This window comes from Paroedura picta, chromosome 2 (genome assembly GCF_049243985.1).
Source record: "Paroedura picta isolate Pp20150507F chromosome 2, Ppicta_v3.0, whole genome shotgun sequence".
Classification (NCBI taxonomy): Eukaryota; Metazoa; Chordata; class Lepidosauria; order Squamata; family Gekkonidae; genus Paroedura; species Paroedura picta.
Window position 1 is genome coordinate 37194288 of NC_135370.1, and position 20285 is coordinate 37214572.

At 43.6% G+C, this 20285-nt stretch overlaps 2 protein-coding genes across 6 annotated transcripts in view; one reads left to right on the forward strand and one right to left on the reverse strand.

Moving 5' to 3' along the window:
* Positions 1 to 16277, reverse strand: part of PPIG (peptidylprolyl isomerase G) — a 37081-nt gene extending 20804 nt beyond the window's left edge. Inside the window, exons 1-6 of one of the 2 annotated variants that reach the window (XM_077319781.1) lie at positions 15985 to 16277; positions 5547 to 5625; positions 5294 to 5368; positions 3783 to 3890; positions 3038 to 3082; positions 934 to 1021 (exon numbers count right to left, since the gene is read on the reverse strand). In XM_077319781.1, the coding sequence (XP_077175896.1) occupies positions 934 to 1021; positions 3038 to 3082; positions 3783 to 3890; positions 5294 to 5368; positions 5547 to 5607 (377 nt within the window). In that variant the 5' untranslated portion in view covers positions 5608 to 5625; positions 15985 to 16277. The remainder of the gene's footprint in view (positions 1 to 933; positions 1022 to 3037; positions 3083 to 3782; positions 3891 to 5293; positions 5369 to 5546; positions 5626 to 15984) is intronic. The other variant, XM_077319780.1, reaches the window with a different exon arrangement.
* A 3112-nt stretch (positions 16278 to 19389) lies between these two features.
* The window catches only part of FASTKD1 (FAST kinase domains 1), a 30925-nt gene continuing 30029 nt past the window's right edge, over positions 19390 to 20285 (forward strand). For 3 of the 4 annotated variants that reach the window (XM_077319782.1, XM_077319785.1, XM_077319783.1), the window contains exon 1: positions 19390 to 19636. The gene's annotated coding sequence lies outside the window, so the exon portion shown is untranslated. The remainder of the gene's footprint in view (positions 19637 to 20285) is intronic. The other variant, XM_077319784.1, reaches the window with a different exon arrangement.

Here is a 20285-nt window from a genome sequence, read left to right on the forward strand (position 1 = left end):
GATAAACAACCAAGTACATAAAAAGAAACAACAAAGGTGATAAGGGAAAGAGAATATTTTTGAAGGTACAGTAGTCCTCGGCGTTACGTCCTAGCTAACAGCAGCAAACTTGAGTTTGTGTTGTGTTCTCACAAGATTAATATTTTCATTCATCACAAAATTTAAGGACGTGTCTTTGTTGCATTTTAGGGCCTCTTTTGGTAATACTCTTATATACGAGCTGAAGGGGAAATGGGACTCAAGACTTCCAAGCATCCTCAACCCAACCATGGACAGGTGTTAGCTGTTGATGCAGGGAGATCTGGTTAACCCACTGTGAGCCTAACAGTGAAACATACAAAATCTAGGTTGCTTAATCTCAAAGGTTGAATCTTGAGGTCAAAGCAGTATTTGAACAAGCTCCTCATTACAGCTGGGATATTCATCAAGGGGTGTTTTGGTTTGTTTTTAAGAGGGGGTAGTTCGCAAATGTAGACAAAATGAGTGTGGTCTTTAGCCTTTCATATCTGCTATATCTGCATCCAAAGTGTCCTTCAAAAACCTCAGAATGGTTTACATGGGGACTAATAGCCTCCCATTCAGGTATTGGTCAAGTATAACCCAACAATGCTATAACATCCGGTGCTCTCAGATAGTAGGTGAAAAGCCAGTAATGACTTCTATGTTCATGCAAAGCAGACGATGTCTTCTAACACAGTAACAACTACAAATATTCATACTTATTCCAGATGATTCTTAGTATCCCAGTCACTACTTCCAAAATAAACAAAATTAGCAAAGCAGTTACGTTTCATATAGTTAAAAGGTATTCATACTTTGTAAAATGGAAAAGGAGCTAGTCATTTCAACAATTCAAAGTCGCATTTCTGGAATTTGAATTGTAACGACTACCATCCAAATGGTGAAGAAACACAGTAGCTGCAAGATACTCACATAAAAAACTGTGAACCATTTGTATCTTTCCCTCTGTTGGCCATTGAAAGGAGAAATTCTTTGTTGTGCTTTATTGCAAAGCTTTCATCTAGAGAAAGCATTTTCAATTACTTCAAAAAATTCATGACCTAGCACGGGTATGTCTTTAGAATTTCAAATTAGGACTGTCAACTTGCACAGATGCATGACTTGATGTGCCAAACAGTATTAAAATAAAAACAGTGAGAACATACACTACAAATTCTTGGAACTAAACACATGAAAATACCAATACCACATTTGGGGCCCACAAGAAATCACAAAGGGAGGATAAACAAGTAGACATCCTCCTACTCAAAATGAGACTATTGTCTAGAGCTAGGAAAATACATTCCTGCTCACCTAGTCTTGAAAGTCAGCTATAGCCCTACAGAGCTTTTTGCTGAGATTTTAGGTTGAGTAGGAACCAGACATCTATCCCTAAGCCTTATTGGTTCCATGTAGTAACAGGATATTTTATATGCCCCTCCCTATATCATATTTGAGAGTTTTGAGGGGAGAAAATTGGGATGGGGGAGTACATATTTCACAGTGCCCGTTCTCGGTTTCTATTCCCACCTCCAGTTACTTGGTTTATTATTTGCATTTCTTGGCCTCCCCTCCCTGGGAACAGGCTTAGGGCAGCTAGCGATAAAAACACATACAAAATAAATTAAAATTTCATCAAAGAACCCCAGTCAAGGGCTCCTTTAGTCCAGTTCTGGCAAAGGCATTAAAACCATTTTCCAACGGTGAGGGGAGTGGGGAGGGCTCCATATAATGTTAATCTAACTAAGATGTTAGATCAATTACCACTGACACCACCCTTATTCTCTTCTTCCCCCACACCTGAAATTCAGCAGCCCTAACCTTTTGATACTTTCTCAAGGGCAGTGAGTATTAAGATCAGAATGTCTTGGAGGTGAGTCGGTAAATTTCTTGGGAGATTTTTCCCTCCGAAGTCTCCTCCTTATGCAGAAATACCTACCTTGACTGTGGGTGGCCTGCTTTGCTATCCTACTGACCCTTCAAATTCACAATTAGATAGAGTGATAACTTTATTATCAGCATTTTTTGTTTAATCAAGGTTATTATTTGAATGCTTAAGTGGATCTTTCTTGGAACGCAATGCATTTGTTGAATAAGAATAGCGTGCATTCACATCATATTTTTAATATAAGCAGTCCCATTTGTTTTCTTGAAGAACTCATAATTTTAGCTTGTGGGTTATTTACAATAAAAATGAAAAATCGACAGCAACAGTTTTGTAAAACAGGCAAAGAAAACTGACAGCTTGCTACTGAAAGGAAGCCCTGTGTACAAGAGAAATAATTCTGAAATTTAACACTGCACACAACCGAAATTCCAAGGGTTTGCGCAAGTGCAATCTTGGACAATATACTTGCTTTAAAAAGTTTTGAATCACAACAGCTTGCTCCCAGTGTAGCTTTAACAAAAACATTGGAACACAACCACACAAAAAAAGTTTTCACAAAGCACAAAGCTCAGTTCTGGCTAGGCAGTATCAGTAGCCAGCCACTAAGAGATCACCAAGAGAGAGGTAAACGTCAGTGAAATCCAATCCACTGCCTTGCTTGGAACGACTGCCACTCATGCCTTCTAGCAAGACAACAACCTGCTCATTTTGAGGGCTTTGAAGACTGGGATGATGTCCTACACATTCTTGCAAGATGTCGCGGTATAAACAAGTGGAATGCTACCACTGGGCAAAAAGTAAGAAAATTTAGAAAGGTAATGAATAAATAGTGCAATGCCCTTAAACGAGAATATAGCCTCTAGAGAAGAAAGATTTCTCGAATAGGAACAACAGTGCATAAGTTTGGCAATGTCTCATTAACTGTACTTATGCTGAGAAAGCTTAAGAGGCACAGAGGCTTCTACGCATCTGAAGTTGCTGAAAGTCTGACAACCCACTCCAAGTCCCAGTGATAAGGGAAGGTACGACGCGCAGTCAACAAATAACTTTGCATGGAGATCGGGCTTCATAGAATACAAATCTCCCAGTATACTTATTCTTAAACCAATAGTTTTGATAGGACAATGCAGGCTACTTGATCATTCTTACCTTCGAAAAAGCCGCCATAAATTGATTCTCCACCTCTCCCATTTCCTGGTATTGAGATAAATCGTATTATAAAATTAATCACTCTATGTCCTGTCAATTTCAATGTGTTCCTATTCATTTTTAAAACCTCCACAGAAAATACTATTTTGCTTTAGGTAAATAGCTGCCAACTCTGTCAATCTCAAGCAACAGTTTAACAGGATTGTCCGATATTTTGCACAACTTTAGAAAGATCTAAAACTAAAGAACAGGCATGATTTAAGTGATGTTCATTAGGTGGTTGGTTTCAGGGGATAAAGATTAACCCTATCAAACATTCTAGCATCAGGTACAGAGGCCTGAGTATTTATACTTGAGTAAAGGTAAAGGTATCCCCTGTGCAAGCACCGGGTCATGTCTGACCCTTGGGGTGACGCCCTCTAGCATTTTCTTGGCAGACTCAATACAGGGTGGCCTTGCCAGTGACTTCCCCAGTCATTACCGTTTACCCCCCAGCAAGCTGGGTACTCATTTTACCGACCTCAGAAGGATGGAAGGCTGAGTCAACCTTGAGCCGGCTGCTGGGACTGAACTCCTAGCCTCATGGGCAGAGCTTCAGACTGCATTTCTGCTGCCTTACCACTCTGCGCCACAAGAGGCTCCTCTTATACTTGAGTAGTTTTCTCCAAAACAGCTATGACTGTTAAAGTTTCACATATATTTGTACACTTGCAAAAAAAAATTAATTCCAACAACTATGGCATACCTTCACTGAAATCGCCTCCTTGGATCATGAAATCTTTCACAACTCTGTGAAACAGACAACTTTTGTAATGCAATGGCTTCTGAGTTGATTTCCCTGTACCTTTTTCACCTGCAAATGGGATGATAAAAAGTTTAACTTCCTTTAACCATGAATGGGACAATCTCAGAGCCCACACACATAACACTGGACATCAGCTTTTGAAAAAAGGATGTAAAGTGTTAATCACCAGACAAAAATGGTCCAATAGAGAAGAGCTGTCTATCATTCACCCAGGTCATGAGAACAATGTTAGAAGCAACCATTATTTGTTCCAGTGAAGCATCTGTAGCAGGGGTAGTCAACCTGTGGTCCTCCAGATGTTCATGGACTACAATTCCCATGAGGCCCTGCCAGTGTTTGCTGGCAGGAGCTCATGGGAATTGTAGTCCATGGACATCTGGAGAACCACAGGTTGACTACCCCTGGTCTATAGAACTGCTACAGTCCAGATAATTAATTCCCTACTGACTTCCAATGCCACTATCAAAAACTGCTTTGAAAGAGAACTGGATTCAATAGCATGTGGAGCTGCTGCTCAAGACTATCAAGGGTTAAGTCCTGATAGGTAGATGTTGCTACATGGTTGCAGGAATTGTGGCCAATGTGTTCAAATTCCAGGATTTTAACTTGGTTAGCTGACAGAAAAAGCAAAAGGGGAAATCTTTGTTTTACAGATGAATCCCAAAATTATCTGAGAAGCGTGCTAATTCTGGATCCTTTGAACCTGCACATCTTCTTAACAAATATAGTTTTCCACAACAGAGCAGCAAAAAGACATGAGGTTTACTTGTTCATACTACCTTAAGATCTGGTAACAAAATGAAGCAACAACTTGGAGGATTCAACCCAAAACAAACTTAAAATTCAAGATTTCATACTCTGGTTTGTCTTATTCTTCAGACTCAGCATTTGCTCTACCTAAAACTGATATTCCTCTTCATGGACTCTTTGGAGCCGTAGAACTGGGCATCACAATCCTCTAACACAAGTACAAGCTAACTGTGAGACTACACAGATAAAAGATACCAATTACAGAAACCAACCTGTCTTTCTCAAGACATGCCTCTCTACAGAAATGTGACCCCTTACTAGTAGAGATATCTGCTCACTCCCCTTTCTTACTGGTTGTTGGCCATTGAAACTCAGCACAATGTTGAAGAGTGGGGTCAGGGAAAACAAGATTTTGGCTGGCTATCCTAGCTCACCAAAATCTGTGCCCTGCCACTACCAGGACGGCAAGTAGTGAGACTTTTATATACATACACATTTTACTGCATTTCTCAAACATATGATTTGGTATAAATTTATCTTCATTTTAGCATGCAAAAAGATCAACAACTTCTTCATAAGACCCAATTTCATTTACATATTTATTTTTTTGCTGTTACACATATGGGATCATACAGATAAGTCAAATCAAGGCTACTTCTACATCGCAAATTATACATTAAAAGGAAAAGGCATCTACAAACCGGTACAGAGGCAGCGGAAGTTCTCACACGTCTTTGGACAAACATCTGAAAACAACTCAAAGACAACTCTTCCCGCTAGAATAAGGAAATAAAACGAAATCATTCAAGCAATTGCGTATGTTTACTAAACATTAAGGCGTTTACCCTAGAGTTTACTCATAAATAAGATCCATTTATTCTAACTAGAGTAAACAGCATGTTTTAGAATTTGGGCCAAATTGTAGCTGGACATGAATAGCAGTATTGCTCTTACCAGGTACATTGTTGATGGCTATGTCAAAAAAGCAACGAGGTCTCTGAGTTTTCACTCCCATGGCTTCAAAATTTTACAGCTGTAACAGAATTACAGATGATAAATTCTCCATTTCCAATTAGTGAAGAGGTACAGCTCTGCTAAATTTTAAGGTTTTTTTTGAAAAACAAAAATAAAAACTAAATTACACAACACTAAGAAATTAGGAAAAGAGGGAGGAGGGGAAATGGACAGATTTGCTTAACTTCACGGAGATGAAGATACAAGAAAAGTGGCACAGGTGAACAAAAACATTTGGGTTATGACTGCTCCTTTGTTGGCAGGCATGAACGCTTGAGGCAAGCCAAAATGTTGTGGCACCAGCTCTTTAATTATTTATTAACATCGTTTCTCTTTGTCTGGCTTATCTACAAGTGATGATGTTTATGGTGAAGATAAAAAGTATATGGCATCAACTCATAATGGGCCTCCATTAACACGTCTTCTTATTCCTTCTTCAACTCCTGTAGGTCATTCCTAGAATATTTCCACCTGAAGTACAGGCCCATTACTACCATTAGTGGCTAGAGCGTCCTTTCTCAACTTTTTGATGTGGAACATCTACTAGCATGGTCCTTCCAACAGAAGTCCCCCCCCCCAGTAAATGGGCCACTGCCAGTCTTCCAAGGCTGCTCCCGCCCTCCGGAGAGCTGGGGCAGCCTCAGGAGCCTGGTGGGGGTGAGGTCAGCGCAGCAACGCACAACATTGTCTCGCGCTGGGCTGGCCCCGCCCCTGCCAGTGGCCATGCCTGCAGGTAAGGAGGAGAGGTGGGAGAGGGCAAGGAGCAAGGATTCTCGCCCTTTATGTGGATGTGATAATCCTTGTTGGTTGATTTTTTTTATCATTGAGAAATCTCTGAAAAATTCCTTGGACTTCAAGAAACCCCTGGTGCAGAAGATGGTTGGGAAATATAGCAGTGTACAGGCCCACCCGGGGCTCCTCCCCTCCAGGTCAATCATTGGCCATTTTGGGAAGTGAGGTGGGTTGATATGACCATATATGGGCGGGAGCAGTCTTGGAAGACTGGCAGCAGCGCCGCTGCAGCGGCCCATCTACTGCTATGGTCCCTGGGGGCGGGACTACGGACATCATGTCCATATATGGTCATATCACCTGATAAATGTTTAACAAATTTTAAAAATATTTAAAAATTAATTAATTCTCATCCATTCAGGAAACCCTTCCAAGGCCATCAAGAAACCCCAGGGTTTCATGAAAACCTGGCTGAAAAAGCCTGGTTTATAGTGATGAACCAGGGCAACCATAGCACATTTAAAAGGGGCCACAGACTGGAAAACTCCGAGAAGGGATAATCCCTTTATTCACGTGCGTGAATTAATGCATTCGATAGAAAAAAGAACACAAATGTTTCTATTGGTCGAATCTGAGAAATCTGTCTTGTGTATATATAGAATATGGTACATCAAGTATAACCAGTGGATTCTCAGCGTAGGCTTTTCTAAGCTTAACTCATTGCACAATTGGTTAGCCTACTACAGGGGCCCAAGAACTTGAGAAGAGCTCCCAAAACGGCCGTGGCCTAAACAAGGTTGAAATTGGCTGGACCAGGGTATGAGAGTCCCACATTAAAATCCACACAGGGAGTGCCACAGAAGCTTCTTAGTTGACCTAGGACCAAGTCACATATTCTCACCCTAACCTACCTTGCAGGTTGCTGTGAGCATAAAACAGAAGAGAGAACAACGTGAGCATAAAACAGAACAATGTAAGCCACTTGGCTTTCCCTTGTGGAGAAAACCAGGGTATGGATAATTGCTTAGTTAGTATCTGTAAGTGTTTGCAGGACTGGGAGTTCTGGTAAGGGAATCACCTTGCTGCTCCTAGCACCACAATCTAGTTCAGCCTAACCATGTGAAATCTATAATCCTTTCTACAATTGAATTTATTTAGTCTGTGACTGAATATTTTGCATCTGGCAGGTGTTAGGGGGATGGGACGGGATGGATTTCCTGGCTGAAACTATAGTACCCTCCATTCTCGTCCTTCTGACTCTTGTGTTTGTTTCTCATAGACCATTTACGCACTGGGAACTTCACTGCCCCAACTCCCGTGCAGGAGCACAAATCGCGTGTGGATCAGGCTCACCAGGCCAAATGCTCCCCCATATGGAAGAGGTGGGGCAACCTGCCATGACTAAAACTCCAGCCTGCAGCCCGGCATGAAACCTCCAGTGCGTAAACGGTCAGAGTGAAGGTCTGACTCCCACATCCCTCCTTCCTGGTGTTGAGTGGCTGTTGTGGTGAAATAGTGCGAAGGAATTACATACTCCCAGTGGATACAAATGGAACAATGAATTTGAATATTGGTTATCCTTTAAATCAGGCTTTCTCCACAATTTATTTTAATTGGACAAAAATAATAAATGTGAGCTGTCACAATGATTTTATTTCTCTCCTGCAAAAATTGAAATCCACGATTTCCCCCCTTAATGTTTTGATTAACTAAAACTGTTTCGTACTATTCATAGGCAAAGGGTGGATAGTCAGTTTATTCACTTCAGGAGGAAAAACTCCAGCAAGCCCTTGACAGAATACAAATAATTATTGACCACTATCAGGTATTACTATGAACAAAATTCTTGGAAAACTAAAAATTCGTTGTAACTATGAGCTTATCCTACCAACTATGAGCTTATCCTACCAAACTCAGAGTAGGCCAACATAGTCATGGCTGACTTAGAAAAGCACTCCTTTAGCTCCTGTCCCCAAAATCCTCCCCTCAACTGTCTTTCCCCGTGAGTCCACTTGAGGAAAATATTACAAGGATGACATTTTCACTGATTGGACTCAGGGGCAAGAAAGAATCCACCAGGACTTCAACAACATTCCCTCCCTGCAATCAACCTGAATCTGGATTAGTTCACGTAAAAGCTAACTTTCTAGGCACCATGCATATGCCGAACGTTAGCCCCATCTTACACCAGGAAGCATCCGGAACCCACGCTACAATCCAGTGGCTAAATTCAAGCCCCAAATTACAAGTATATTTTTTTTCTAATTTCCTAGACAAGGACACACAACTGACCAATTTGCAGTAGGCATCCTGAAGATGATAACAAAAAGTGAAGAAACAGATTGCAAAACTCGAACTCACTCCGGAATCTCCCACTAAAAGACAAGCTCAAAGAGAAAAAACAAAACAGAACACTTCCAAGTCATCACCTATAGCTCCAAGTTCAAACCAGTCTGGCATGAGCGGTGATCCACAGCCGACTTGGAAAATCATGAAGAAACCCTGGCAGCCCTTGAAAGAACTGGCAGGTGACTTCACTGAACAAGCCATCAAGGCTCCCCTCCACCTGTTTCCTGACCCAACACCCCAAGCCAGCCTCATTCTTCAGCACCAGGATTCCTTCCTTCACACGCTTCTTAGTCCTTCCAATACACCTTTCCTATAGACCTGGGAGGTAGACCCTTTCTTCGTTTACAGTTTCCTAAATTCTAAAAAAATGTGTGCTTATATATTTGTATTGAATTCCTTAAATGTTTGACACTTAATTTAAATGCTGTTTTAACATCTTTGATATTTTAATGTTGAAATGTTCTGATGTTCGCCACCTTGGGGACGCTGTTTGGGTAAAAGGCAGGCAGAAATGTTTTTTTTTTTAAAACAAATATGGTTTCTCACCAGCAACAACGGGCCCCCAAGCAAACAAGAGGGAATCAGTCACCTCAACAAATCCAGTAACAAACTGGACCCAGTGACATCAGCCAATACTATAAGGCAGTGGTAGTCAACCTGTGGTCCTCCAGATGTCCATGGACTACAATTCCCATGAGCCCCTGCCAGTGAATGCTGGCAGGGGCTCATGGGAATTGTAGTCCATGGGCATCTGGAGGACCACCGGTTGACTACCCCTGCTATAAGGGATTTACTCACTTTCTTATCATCCAGTGTGATCACCTGCCAACAATATAATTCCTATCCCTACTGACAAATAGATAAATTTCTATACACAATAATGAAGAGAAGTAAATGTGACTTAAAAAAAAATCATAACATTTAGAAATTACGGAAGAACATTTCAGCTTTCTACTTCAGACCGAAAAGTAGGCATTCTTCAACAAAAGAACTTCAAAAGGGAGACTCTAACACGAAGCTGGAGAATTAGATTTAATTAAGAAATCTGCCTGCACTGCGCAAGGCACAATGGATGCCTAAATCATTATTGGTATTAATAATCAGCTTAGCAAAACTAGAGATAATATTATCCCCAATTATTGCTACTGTGATTAGTAATTTGAGCACAGCTGTATTTTACACATTTCAAACCCTAGACTGACTGCAATAATAACCCACTCCATACAGGGTATGTCAGCCAACTGGATTTACCTCATGCATTTTAGGAAGTGGGCTTTAATACACATAAGAGCTTTTTCTGGAATAAACTGTATTAGTTGCTCAAGTACGAGCCATTAGGCTGCACACCTGCACTCAATAATACCAATGGATTTGTCCTTAAGTAATGTAGTCAGGATAAGCCGTGTTTACAAGTTACAGTGAATTCATATACGACTTGTGTACAATGTACACTTCACATTTCTACAGACATGTATTGAGTAATTCTCATGTTATATTCAACACACATACAGCTGAATGTATGACTGAAATGGCCTCTAGTCCTGTTTCATATCAAGTGAACATACACTGGCATTCTTACAAACACATTTAGGCACGTATATGCACAATGCACGTGCATTCACTATAACATGAGAACAAGGCTACAGTGAGGGATGCCATTCTCAAAATTACAGCTCATCTCCATGCTACAGAGATCAGCGCCCCTCGAGAAAATGGATCATTTGGAGTGTGGACTCTGTAGCGTTGTGCCCACTGAGGCCCCCATCCCCAAATCTCCAGGATTTTGACAACCCGGATCTCGCAACCTGCGCTTTAGTGCTTTCAAATAAACAACATGTTAGTCGGTTTCTCTGATGAATCAAACATGCTAGAGCAGCCAGGGCTGTTCAAGCCTTCTCCTAGTATATGTCCTAAACATTTGATATTCAGAAGGATAGTACTACTGGAACACACGTGTTAACATTCAGATGACATAACCATTCAGATCAATGGTTCTCAACCTGGAGGTTGGGACACCTTTGGGGGTCGAACAACCCTTTCATAGGGGTCGCGGCAGGGCAAGCAGCTGGGCCAAGTATATGTGTGTGCCGTCAATACTGCCAGTCCTCCTGAAGGCTCCCTCCAATTTATATACGATTTATAATCAATTTATATACAATCATGAACAATGGATCTTCACGCCAGTGGTCAGTTTCGATTTAATTTATGTGAAAGAACACTTGCATAATTTTATGGTTGGGGGTCACCACAACATGAGGAACTGTATTAAAGGGTCGTGGCATTAGGAACGTTGAGAACCACTGATTTAGATCTATCATTCATTAATTTATCTGTTCTAAAAATGCCATTACATCACCCTGTGACAGAGTTTCCCAAATTAACAATGCGTTATATGAAACAGTACTTAAAATTCTGCACCTTTTGACAATTCTGTTGCATGACTAAGTTATTATATTACATATTTTCTAAAACTATGGTATATTTTTGATATGGGGCACCAAATGTAGTAGCTGCATCATAGACTGACCTCAAAAGCTTATTCTTAATTTTTTTCCCTAATACTTTCCGACAGTTTGTCTTTTCATTTCCTCCACACACTGAGCTAAAGTGGCCACTTAAGGCCCGTCCTAAAACCTATTTCCAAGTTAGTCAATCTGAACCTCCGTCAACATATAGGCAAAGTTAACCCAGATGCCAACTTAGCTGCCACATACACCCAAACAACATGATCGGTGGACCTAAGAACATCAACTGCACCATATGAGGCTCATTCACTTGCTCTCCTGATGGAACAGATTAACAAAAAGATTTACAAGGCTAGAATGATACTTGGAGGAAACCAGTTACAAGACAGGCCTCAGAGAGACACTAACAGAGTACTCCTGGTGGTCGCATACAGCTCTCAATGCAAAACATTAAATGCATCAGCAGCAACTTACAACCTCTATTAGAGCAGGGGTAGTCAACCTGTGGTCCTCCAGATGTCCATGGACTACAATTCCCATGAGCCCCTGCCAGCATTTGCCGTACTAGAGAAGGTCAGTTCTCCTTCACAAGCACTGGGGGAAGGGGGGGGGGCAAACCTTTCCTTGCACACAGCCAGCCTCCCAAACTCCTCACCCCCAATAATACAACATCTAATTTGAACATGGTCACTGGCACCAGAGCTTGCAACAAACCCAGATGCCACGTTTACCCAGACAACACGAGCACTGGATCTAACAACAACTCCGTGCTTATTCAAACGCTCATCTTCTAACATTGTATGTGCTGCTAAATGCCAATGATGCCCTTTTGTACTCTACATGGGGCAAACAGGTCAAACCCTCCTGCCAAAGGATAGATGGACACTAATCTAACATCAGGAATCACAAGACTAAGAAACTTGTAGGACACTTCAGCCCTCCTGGACATTCAATGAGAGACCTCAAAACTGCTGTTTTATTACAAAGCAACTTCAAGAACTGAATGGAAAGGGAAATTCCTGAGCTGCAAATTAATATAGCACTCAAAACGATAAGAATCCCCAGGACTCGACAGGGATACTGGTTTCTTATCTCACTACATCTGTATTCCTAACAATCCCCCAGAAGGGCCATATGTCTTCTTTAGTTCATTTCTCATTTGAAATAATAATTGGACAGTAGAAGGCAACATAATGAATGTAATGAATAGTAGAATGTAATGTCATCTAAAAATATGTATTTCTCTAGTCTGGGGACATGGGAGACTATGCAGGCAAATGCTCCACTTCAAAGACACCTCCATGCCTGAGAGAAGATGGATGGAGCATGATAAGGTCTCAGTTTAAAATACTTGCCCATTTTTGACAGATTTATTCCCTTCACTATACTTTTGCCCTGAATTGAACCTTATATGCCAAGCTTCTTATTCCTGTTTGGACTTTGAATCTGTTACATATCTTCATTATGTTGTTTACTAAGGTACTGCTAACGAATGGATGGGTAATTCCTATTTCATTAAGCCTGAGGAAGTGTATGTGCACATGAAAGCTTACACCTTGAACTTTGCTGGTCAAGAGGCAGTTTGGTGTAGTAGTTAGGAGTGCAGACTTCTAAACCAGTGAGCCGATTTGATTCCACACTCTCCCACATGCAACCAGCTGGGTGACCTTGGGCTCGCCACAGCACTGATAAAACTGTTCTGAACGAGCAGTAATATCAGGGCTCTCTCAGCCTCACCTCCCTCACAGGGTGGGGAGAGGAAAGGGATTGTAAGCCACTTTGAGACTCCTTCGGGTAGAGAAAAGCAGCATATAAGAACCAACTCTTCTTCAAGGTGCCATTGGACTCAAACTGCCCTGAGCCTTAGGGGAGGGCAGTATACAAATGTACGAGTAAAAATAAATATTCTAACATGGTATATGTCATTAAATGCCAACAATGCCTTTCTGTTCTCTACATAGGGCAAACAGATTAAACCCTACGCCAAAGTGGACACAAATTTGACATCAAGAATCATAAAACTGAGAAACCTGTAGAATATTTCATCCTTCAGGACATAAGAGTGACCTCAAAGCAGCTGTCGTATTGCAAAGGAGCTTCAGGAGCAGATTCTAAAGGGAAATTGCTGAATTACAAGTTATTACAACACTCAGAACAATGCCTCCCTCCCAGGATTTAACAGGGATTCTAGTTTCTTATCTCACTGCATATGCTAATTTCCTTTAATTTTTACATCTGGATTCTCACCACAAAGAATTATACATCCTCTTTATTTTATTGTATATTTCTTATTTGGAATAGTAGATTGGAATACTGATTGCAATGTAATAGATAGTAGAATGTAATTAACTTGGAATGGAAGATTGGAATGTATTTCTCTGGTCTGGTGACAGAGGAGACATAACACTTGAACAACCAATCCTGCACCTCAAAGAAAAGGATGCTATTAGTTATCTCCATGCTTGAGAGGAGCTGGATGGAGCATAACCACAGGGTCTCAGTTAACTGCTCTCAGCTTTTAACAATTAAGAAGGGTACATTTACACACCAATCACTAATTTTGATACATTTGCTTCACTATGTCCCCCCTCCAACTGAACCAAACAAATGGTCACCATATAAACTAATCTTGTTATTCCATTTCGGTCCCAGTATCCATCAAACATCTTCATCATGTTGTATGCTAATTTGCTGATTCCCCTCTACCTGTATGGACTGGTAATTTCCACTTCAGTGTTTCTGAAGAATTCGGTCCACACATGGAAGCTTGTACCATGAATTAAAAATTGTCTTAAAGGTGCCACGAAGTTAGAATTTGTTCTGTTGCTTCAGACCAACACAGCTACCCACCTGAATCTATTTATCACCTTATATTCACCTGGCCAAGGATTATGAGAAACTGAAGATCCATAATCAGATCTCTTATCTCCCTAATGTTTAATAACTACCTTCTGCAGGAAGGAAGGAATTGAATAGGAATGGTGGAATGATTGGGGGGAGGGGGGGTCCAAACTTGCTCCTGCATTATTTTGCCCAATATAAACTGCCTCCCTGAGGGGGAAAGGGAAGATACAATTTTATTTATTTATTTATTTATTTTATATACCGCCCTCCCCAGAGGCTCACAGTGGTTTACATAAAACGTACAATAACAAAACAAGAAACAGTGCAACAGGTCCAGGAGCAGAACGCATGGATGGATTTCTGGGAGGGAGGGAGCAGGGGCCCTGTAGATGTTGTTGGTTACGCCTGGTCTCAACCAAATGCCTGGTGGAAGAGCTCCCTTTTGCAGGCCCTGTGGAAATGTTTTAGCTCCATCAGGGCCCTGATCTCCTCCGGGAGCTCATTCCACCAGGTGGGGGACAGGACAGAGAAGGCTGTGGCCCTGGTTGAGGCCAGACGGGCTTCTTCAGTGCCAGGGATCATTAGCTGGTTGGTGGCGGAGCATAGAGCTCTTTGAGGAGCATGGGCAGGGAGGCGGTCCCTCAGGTACACTTTTCATCTTGAACATAGTGGGGGAGGGGAGAAAAAATCCCAACCCAATTCCCTCCCACACTCCTCTGCTATTTACACATTTTATACAGAGAGGGGCTCCAATCACCGATTCCAACATGTCATCTTACAGGATCCATGCACTGCTGAACCTTGTCTTCTATTCTGTTGCCCATTTACCCACTGTGGAGAGATCCCTCTGAAGTTCTTCACTGCCTGTTTTGGATTTCATCACCCCAATACATCTGGGCCACCCTCAATCACTGCTACCTCAGCCTTCACTCCAGATCATTTATGAAAGACACCACATGGGTTCCAAAAGATTCCACGGCTCTGTTTCATCCACTGCGAAAATGGATTTAAGTAACCAAACTAAAAGCCCTAGATTTTAAACCCATCCCGGTCAGTGCTTATCTCTTACATTTCAGAAAGTACATTTTCCTATGCACGGGATCTGCCCTTTCCTCACTGCACATTCCCCCCACACAAAGTACTTTCGGAGTTCAGAATTCAGTATAACCAAGCAAGGCCCATTTCCTAAAAGAGCCCATTCTGAGCCAAAGGAAACAGGGACTAAAGAACTCCAACCTCAGCCACAAACCTGGTGACTATCACCAACCTGCCCAAGAGGTGAGACCAACCATGCACCTATTGAAAAAACCCCTCTCCTTTCCAGAGCACTCCAGAGTAAATAAAGATAGTAGTTGCGTTTACTACTCCAGACCCCCCCCCAAAAAAAAAATAACCCACCCTGAGTCTGTTATTCCACCACTTCTTAGCCTTTCCCGCTCCTTATGACTCTAGACCAGGCTGCTCTCAACGCCACATTCCTCCTCTCCACCCCAAATTGCAGAGGTGCGACTCCCCCCCCCCCAAAAAAAAACCCCGACAGGAATTGTAAAGCACTTTGCACGCCCAAGACTGACGCCGGCGAAACCAACAGTGCCCTCAAAACAAAGAGGTCCCCTCCTCGCCCGGGCCCCGATGCCTCCTGCCCAGAGCGGGCCAGAGCCACGGCAGACCTGCGCCCCCGCCCCAAATATCACCTCGCCCCAGGCCCAACCCTCCCCGGGCCAGAAGCCCCCCCCCATCTCCCCCCGACTTGTGGAGAGAGGGGGCGACGCGCCCTTCAGGGGAGGCCTCGGCTCTGGCGGTGGGAACAGGCCGCCTCCCCCAAAGTCAGCGTGAGGCAGATTCAAACTGGGAGAGGGAGAGGGAGGAGGGGGGCACCTCCTTCCCGCCCCACTGCAGGGACCATGCCTCCCTCTCCCCCCCCCTTGAATTCGCGGGCCAAGCGACCCCCGTCCCGCAGCGGCCGCCCCGAGCCCGCATTCACTCACTCACCCGCTGGGCCCGCACTCCGCCTCCTTCCCGCCGCGCTCTTCACCGCCTCGCCGCCGCCATGTTAGGATCTGGTGCAGCACGGACTGCGTCAGTGGAGGAGGGGAGGAAGCGGGAAACCCGAAGCGGCGCGGGGCTGCCGGGGGAGGCACGGGGGGATGGAGAGGCTCGCCGCGGGCAGAACCGAGCTCGGCGCCGGGCCGCTTCTGCACCGCGGAAAGCGGCCGGATCCTGGCTCCGCCTTGGCCTCTTTGCACGGCAGCGGTGCAAACAGCAGAGGCGCTTGCAACCTTGCGGCGAGCACGTCCCGAGGCGAGGGGGATTAAAGTTTCTGGGCCTTCGCTCCCCTTTGCCCAGCATTGGATCCTAGCGGTTGAGCATAACGAGGCTAATAAAAATCAGAGTCCAGGGGCATCTTTATGACCAACAAAGATTTATTCCAGGCGTGAGCTTTCGAGTGGAAGCACTCTTCCTCAGACTATGAACTCCCTACATGACAGTGGGAATATATAGCAAAAACTAGGCTAGTTATTGGTGGGGGGTGGCCAATTGTGCCTATGCTGATATGAGAGCTCAGCGGGCCATCCCTTTCATTCGGTTTTACTGCTTGTGGTTTAATGTATTTTATTTTAATAACTGGTTTTATGGGATTTCGTATGTTTTTACCCTGTTGTAATCGGCCCTGAGTCTCAGAAGTTATAATAGATGCGAAATAAAACATATATATTGAAGAAGATGAGTTTTTTTTAATACACCCTGCTTTTCACTGCCCACAGGAGTCGCCTTTCCTTCCTCTCCCCACAACAGACACCCTGTGAGGGAGGTGAGGCTGAGGGAACTATGAAATAACTACTCTGTAAGAACAGTTCTAACAGGCTGTGACTAGCTCTGTTCTGTAGTGCAGTGGTCCCCAACCTTTTTATCACCGGGGAACGGTCAACACTTGACAATTTTACTGAGGCCCGGGGGGGGGGGGTGTCTTTTGCCAAGGGACGTCGCCAGCACCACCTGAGCCCCTGCTCCACTTGCTTTCTCGCCGGTGCCCCTGACTTCCCGCCACCCGCTGGGGGGTGCTGCCAGCAGCTGCACAGTGCCATGCCGAGGGGGAGCCCCAGTCATGGCAGCCACTGGAGAGCACCAAAGGTGAGCCGGCAGCAGTGGCATGGCAGCCTCCAAGGCAGCTGCCGGGGAGGAGGACGAGGAGGAGAAGCTGCGACCCAGTACTGACTGATCCACTGACCGGTACCGGTCTCTAGACCGGGGGTTGGGGACCACTGCTGTAGTGAGTGTCCCTTTCTCATTGTTTTTGGCCCGAAGTCACCCAGCTGGCTCCATGTGGAGTGAGTAATCAAACCTGGCTCTCCAGGTTAGAGGCTGGAGATCTTACAGGGCTAAAGCGGCCGATTAGCTTGCGGCTCGGCAAGCTTCTCTTCCCTCCCCTCCCGAAGCAAGAAGCTTGCCGGGCCGCGAGCTAATCGGACGCTTTGGCGGCCAATTTGCTCGCGGCCTGGCGAGCTCGCTTCGGGGGGGAGGGAAGAAAGAGCCGCGGCCCGGCACCTGGCCGTGGCCCGCGGGTTGGGGACCACTGCTCCAGTGCACCTGAAGCAGGGAGCTCTGGCTATGGAAAGTTTGTCCCAAAATTAATGTAAGAACTGGACCCATGTTGCCAGATCTGTTCCCTACCTAGATGCCAACTGACCTTGGGAAATTTTTTGAGACCCATGCTCACCATCTTTCATTCTCTTCAAACAGCCTGGTTATTTTTAGCAGCCCTTCTTCCAACTGCAGGTACCTCTGAGTCCCCTGTATTTGCACAGGAGTCTAGTCTTGGTTTTATTGGACAAAAGCCCAACCTGAAATTTCAGAAGACAAGACTCAAAATGTAAAATATACTGTTATCTGAAGAGGAATATGTGGAGGCCCTGGACATAACTGTAGACAACATTGCTTGCCACTGATTTATACAGTCAATGAGACCAATGCAAAGTTTACAATTGCAGTAAAACTTGCAGTTTGACTGGATTAATATTCAGCTATTGTACAAACTGACCTGGGTTAGGGTATAAGGGAGAGAAAATATTTTAAATCAAATGTCATACAGTGATGATTATTTCTTTTCCTTTAAAAAAAAGTGATTCTTGTAATAAATGCATTCTGCCCTGAATAGCAGTAGGGAAATGTAATAAATAAATATGTGAAGCTTTGCCTCTGAATGTTTGAAGATGGTGACTAAGCTTTCTACAGGGCATCTCAAAGATACATCAGCATATCTAGAGATTTGCTTATATAAGGTTGCTACCCTGGGTTGGGAAAGACATGGAGACTTCAGGGTATTCTTTGCAATCTATGATTGTGGCTGATCTTAGGAAAGACATGTGTAAGTGTATGAATATCCCCAAATGTTCAACTGCAAATTTATTGAAGTATTTTGTTTTGCACTAGAGGGAGGTAACTATATAACCAGAAACTGTTGTATTTTGATACAGTTTTTAATATTTATAATTTGATTACAGCTTTTGGAGTATGTTTAGCTCATTTTTTTTAATTGACAATGAAAATTCTATATATAATCCCCCAGCCCCAATTTTCCACCTTACCTTAGCATCTCTTCATCAGTATTGGGATACTTTCAAGGGATAACATGGATTTCCATCCATACTGAAATTAATAGGTTAATCTACAGCCTGGTCAGGGCTCACTCTGAACTAGTACATTTTACATCAAATAATGCAGTGAAAGAATTACCATTTTAATAAACTTGCTCCATAAAACTGTGAGACATTCCTCCCAGGGAATTGCTGGTCACTTCCAAAGGCCAGGGAGTCAAACTCAAAATTCCATTACAATGCCATATCTTACAGTCATATTATCAGAAATAAAATACATAGTGAGGAATTTTAATAAACTGTTATTATAGAAACTTGCCATTGCCATCCAGTTGCATGGAAGAAGGTAAGTGTCGTAAAACAAGTAAGTAAAACCACAAAATTATTTTGGGCTTATATTTTTAAACATCCTCTAAACAATTTTGGGAATAATAATCTGGTGAGATGTTTAGAATTCTGGTTCGCCGAGCTCTCCTCCTTGAAAAGTTCCCTGAAGGGAGAGCATAGCTGAGAAAGCAACTTTAAGCCTTGTTCCAGTTTTCAGTCCCCGGTTACATAATACCGACCCTGAGAGAAGTCAGGGGGTCTGGCTTCAAAATAAACATCCCCATAGATTGCATCATTTGTTGTGTAAACTCATCCCCAGCAAGGGCTGTTTTGGAAGTTAACTTATTTAAATAGCGTGAAATCACGCACCATAGAGTGGCACTCGAGCAAGCACGGCTACCTCCCCAGCATGCATGCAAAGCAGAAACATCTCGCGAGATGAAAAAATACAAGGCTACGAGAGCATGTGGTCGGGCATCCTGGGAAATGTAGTACTGGCTTCAGCAAGGCGGAAACTAGCGCACGGCGAGCAGTTGATTCGCATGTCTCCTATATGGGATGATAGAAAGTAGTTAGGAGCGTGTAAGCAGGTCGGTGTTATTGGCTATCCTGCACTATTGCATCTCTCCTTGACTTTGCCTTTGCGAAGGCTAAGGACCTGAAGAAAGAGAGTAATCTCTCGCCATGTGCGTTGGAGGAGGGAACCGGCAACCGAGAGGTGAGTAGGGACCGCTTGCTGGTAGGAAGCGCGGGTTTCGGATTTGCAAGCAGTGATGGACCCTCCTGAGCGCAAGGGGTTGCGTCCTCTAGCTTGAAAACAAGCGGGCTGATGAACGTGCCTCCACGTGATTTCTTGCAGGCGGACTTTCCCAAGGATGGAATCGTAGTGTTGGAAAGGACCTCCAGAGGAATCTAGTCCAACCCCCTGCACCATGCAGGAATTCACAGCTACTTGGCCAACTACAGTGACCCCAATTTCATGCCCAAGTGATCTCCCCCCCCAAAAAAAAAATCTCCAGAGAGGGCGGGGCTGAAAACCAACCCCGCCGTTCACTTCCTAGTATAGGAGTAGCTTCTCAAGGTTTGTGATCCTTAAAGGGGTTTTTGGTTTGCTTGTTTTAAGTCAGGCAATAGTGTGTCTGATTGCAGTACTATTTTTTTTCTTCCAAATTCATCCCCTTGCTTAGATAACAGTTGAGATGTGTTATCTTTATAAGGAGTCCGCCTCGGGACAGTTGTGGAATATGCTCTTATCAAAAAAAGGGTTGGATCCTTTGATTACCTTCAGCAAGCTAGATCATCAGAAGAGCCCTGCAACAACAGAGCAATTAATCCAGCGTTCTGTTTCACAGCCAGTTACTCTGGAG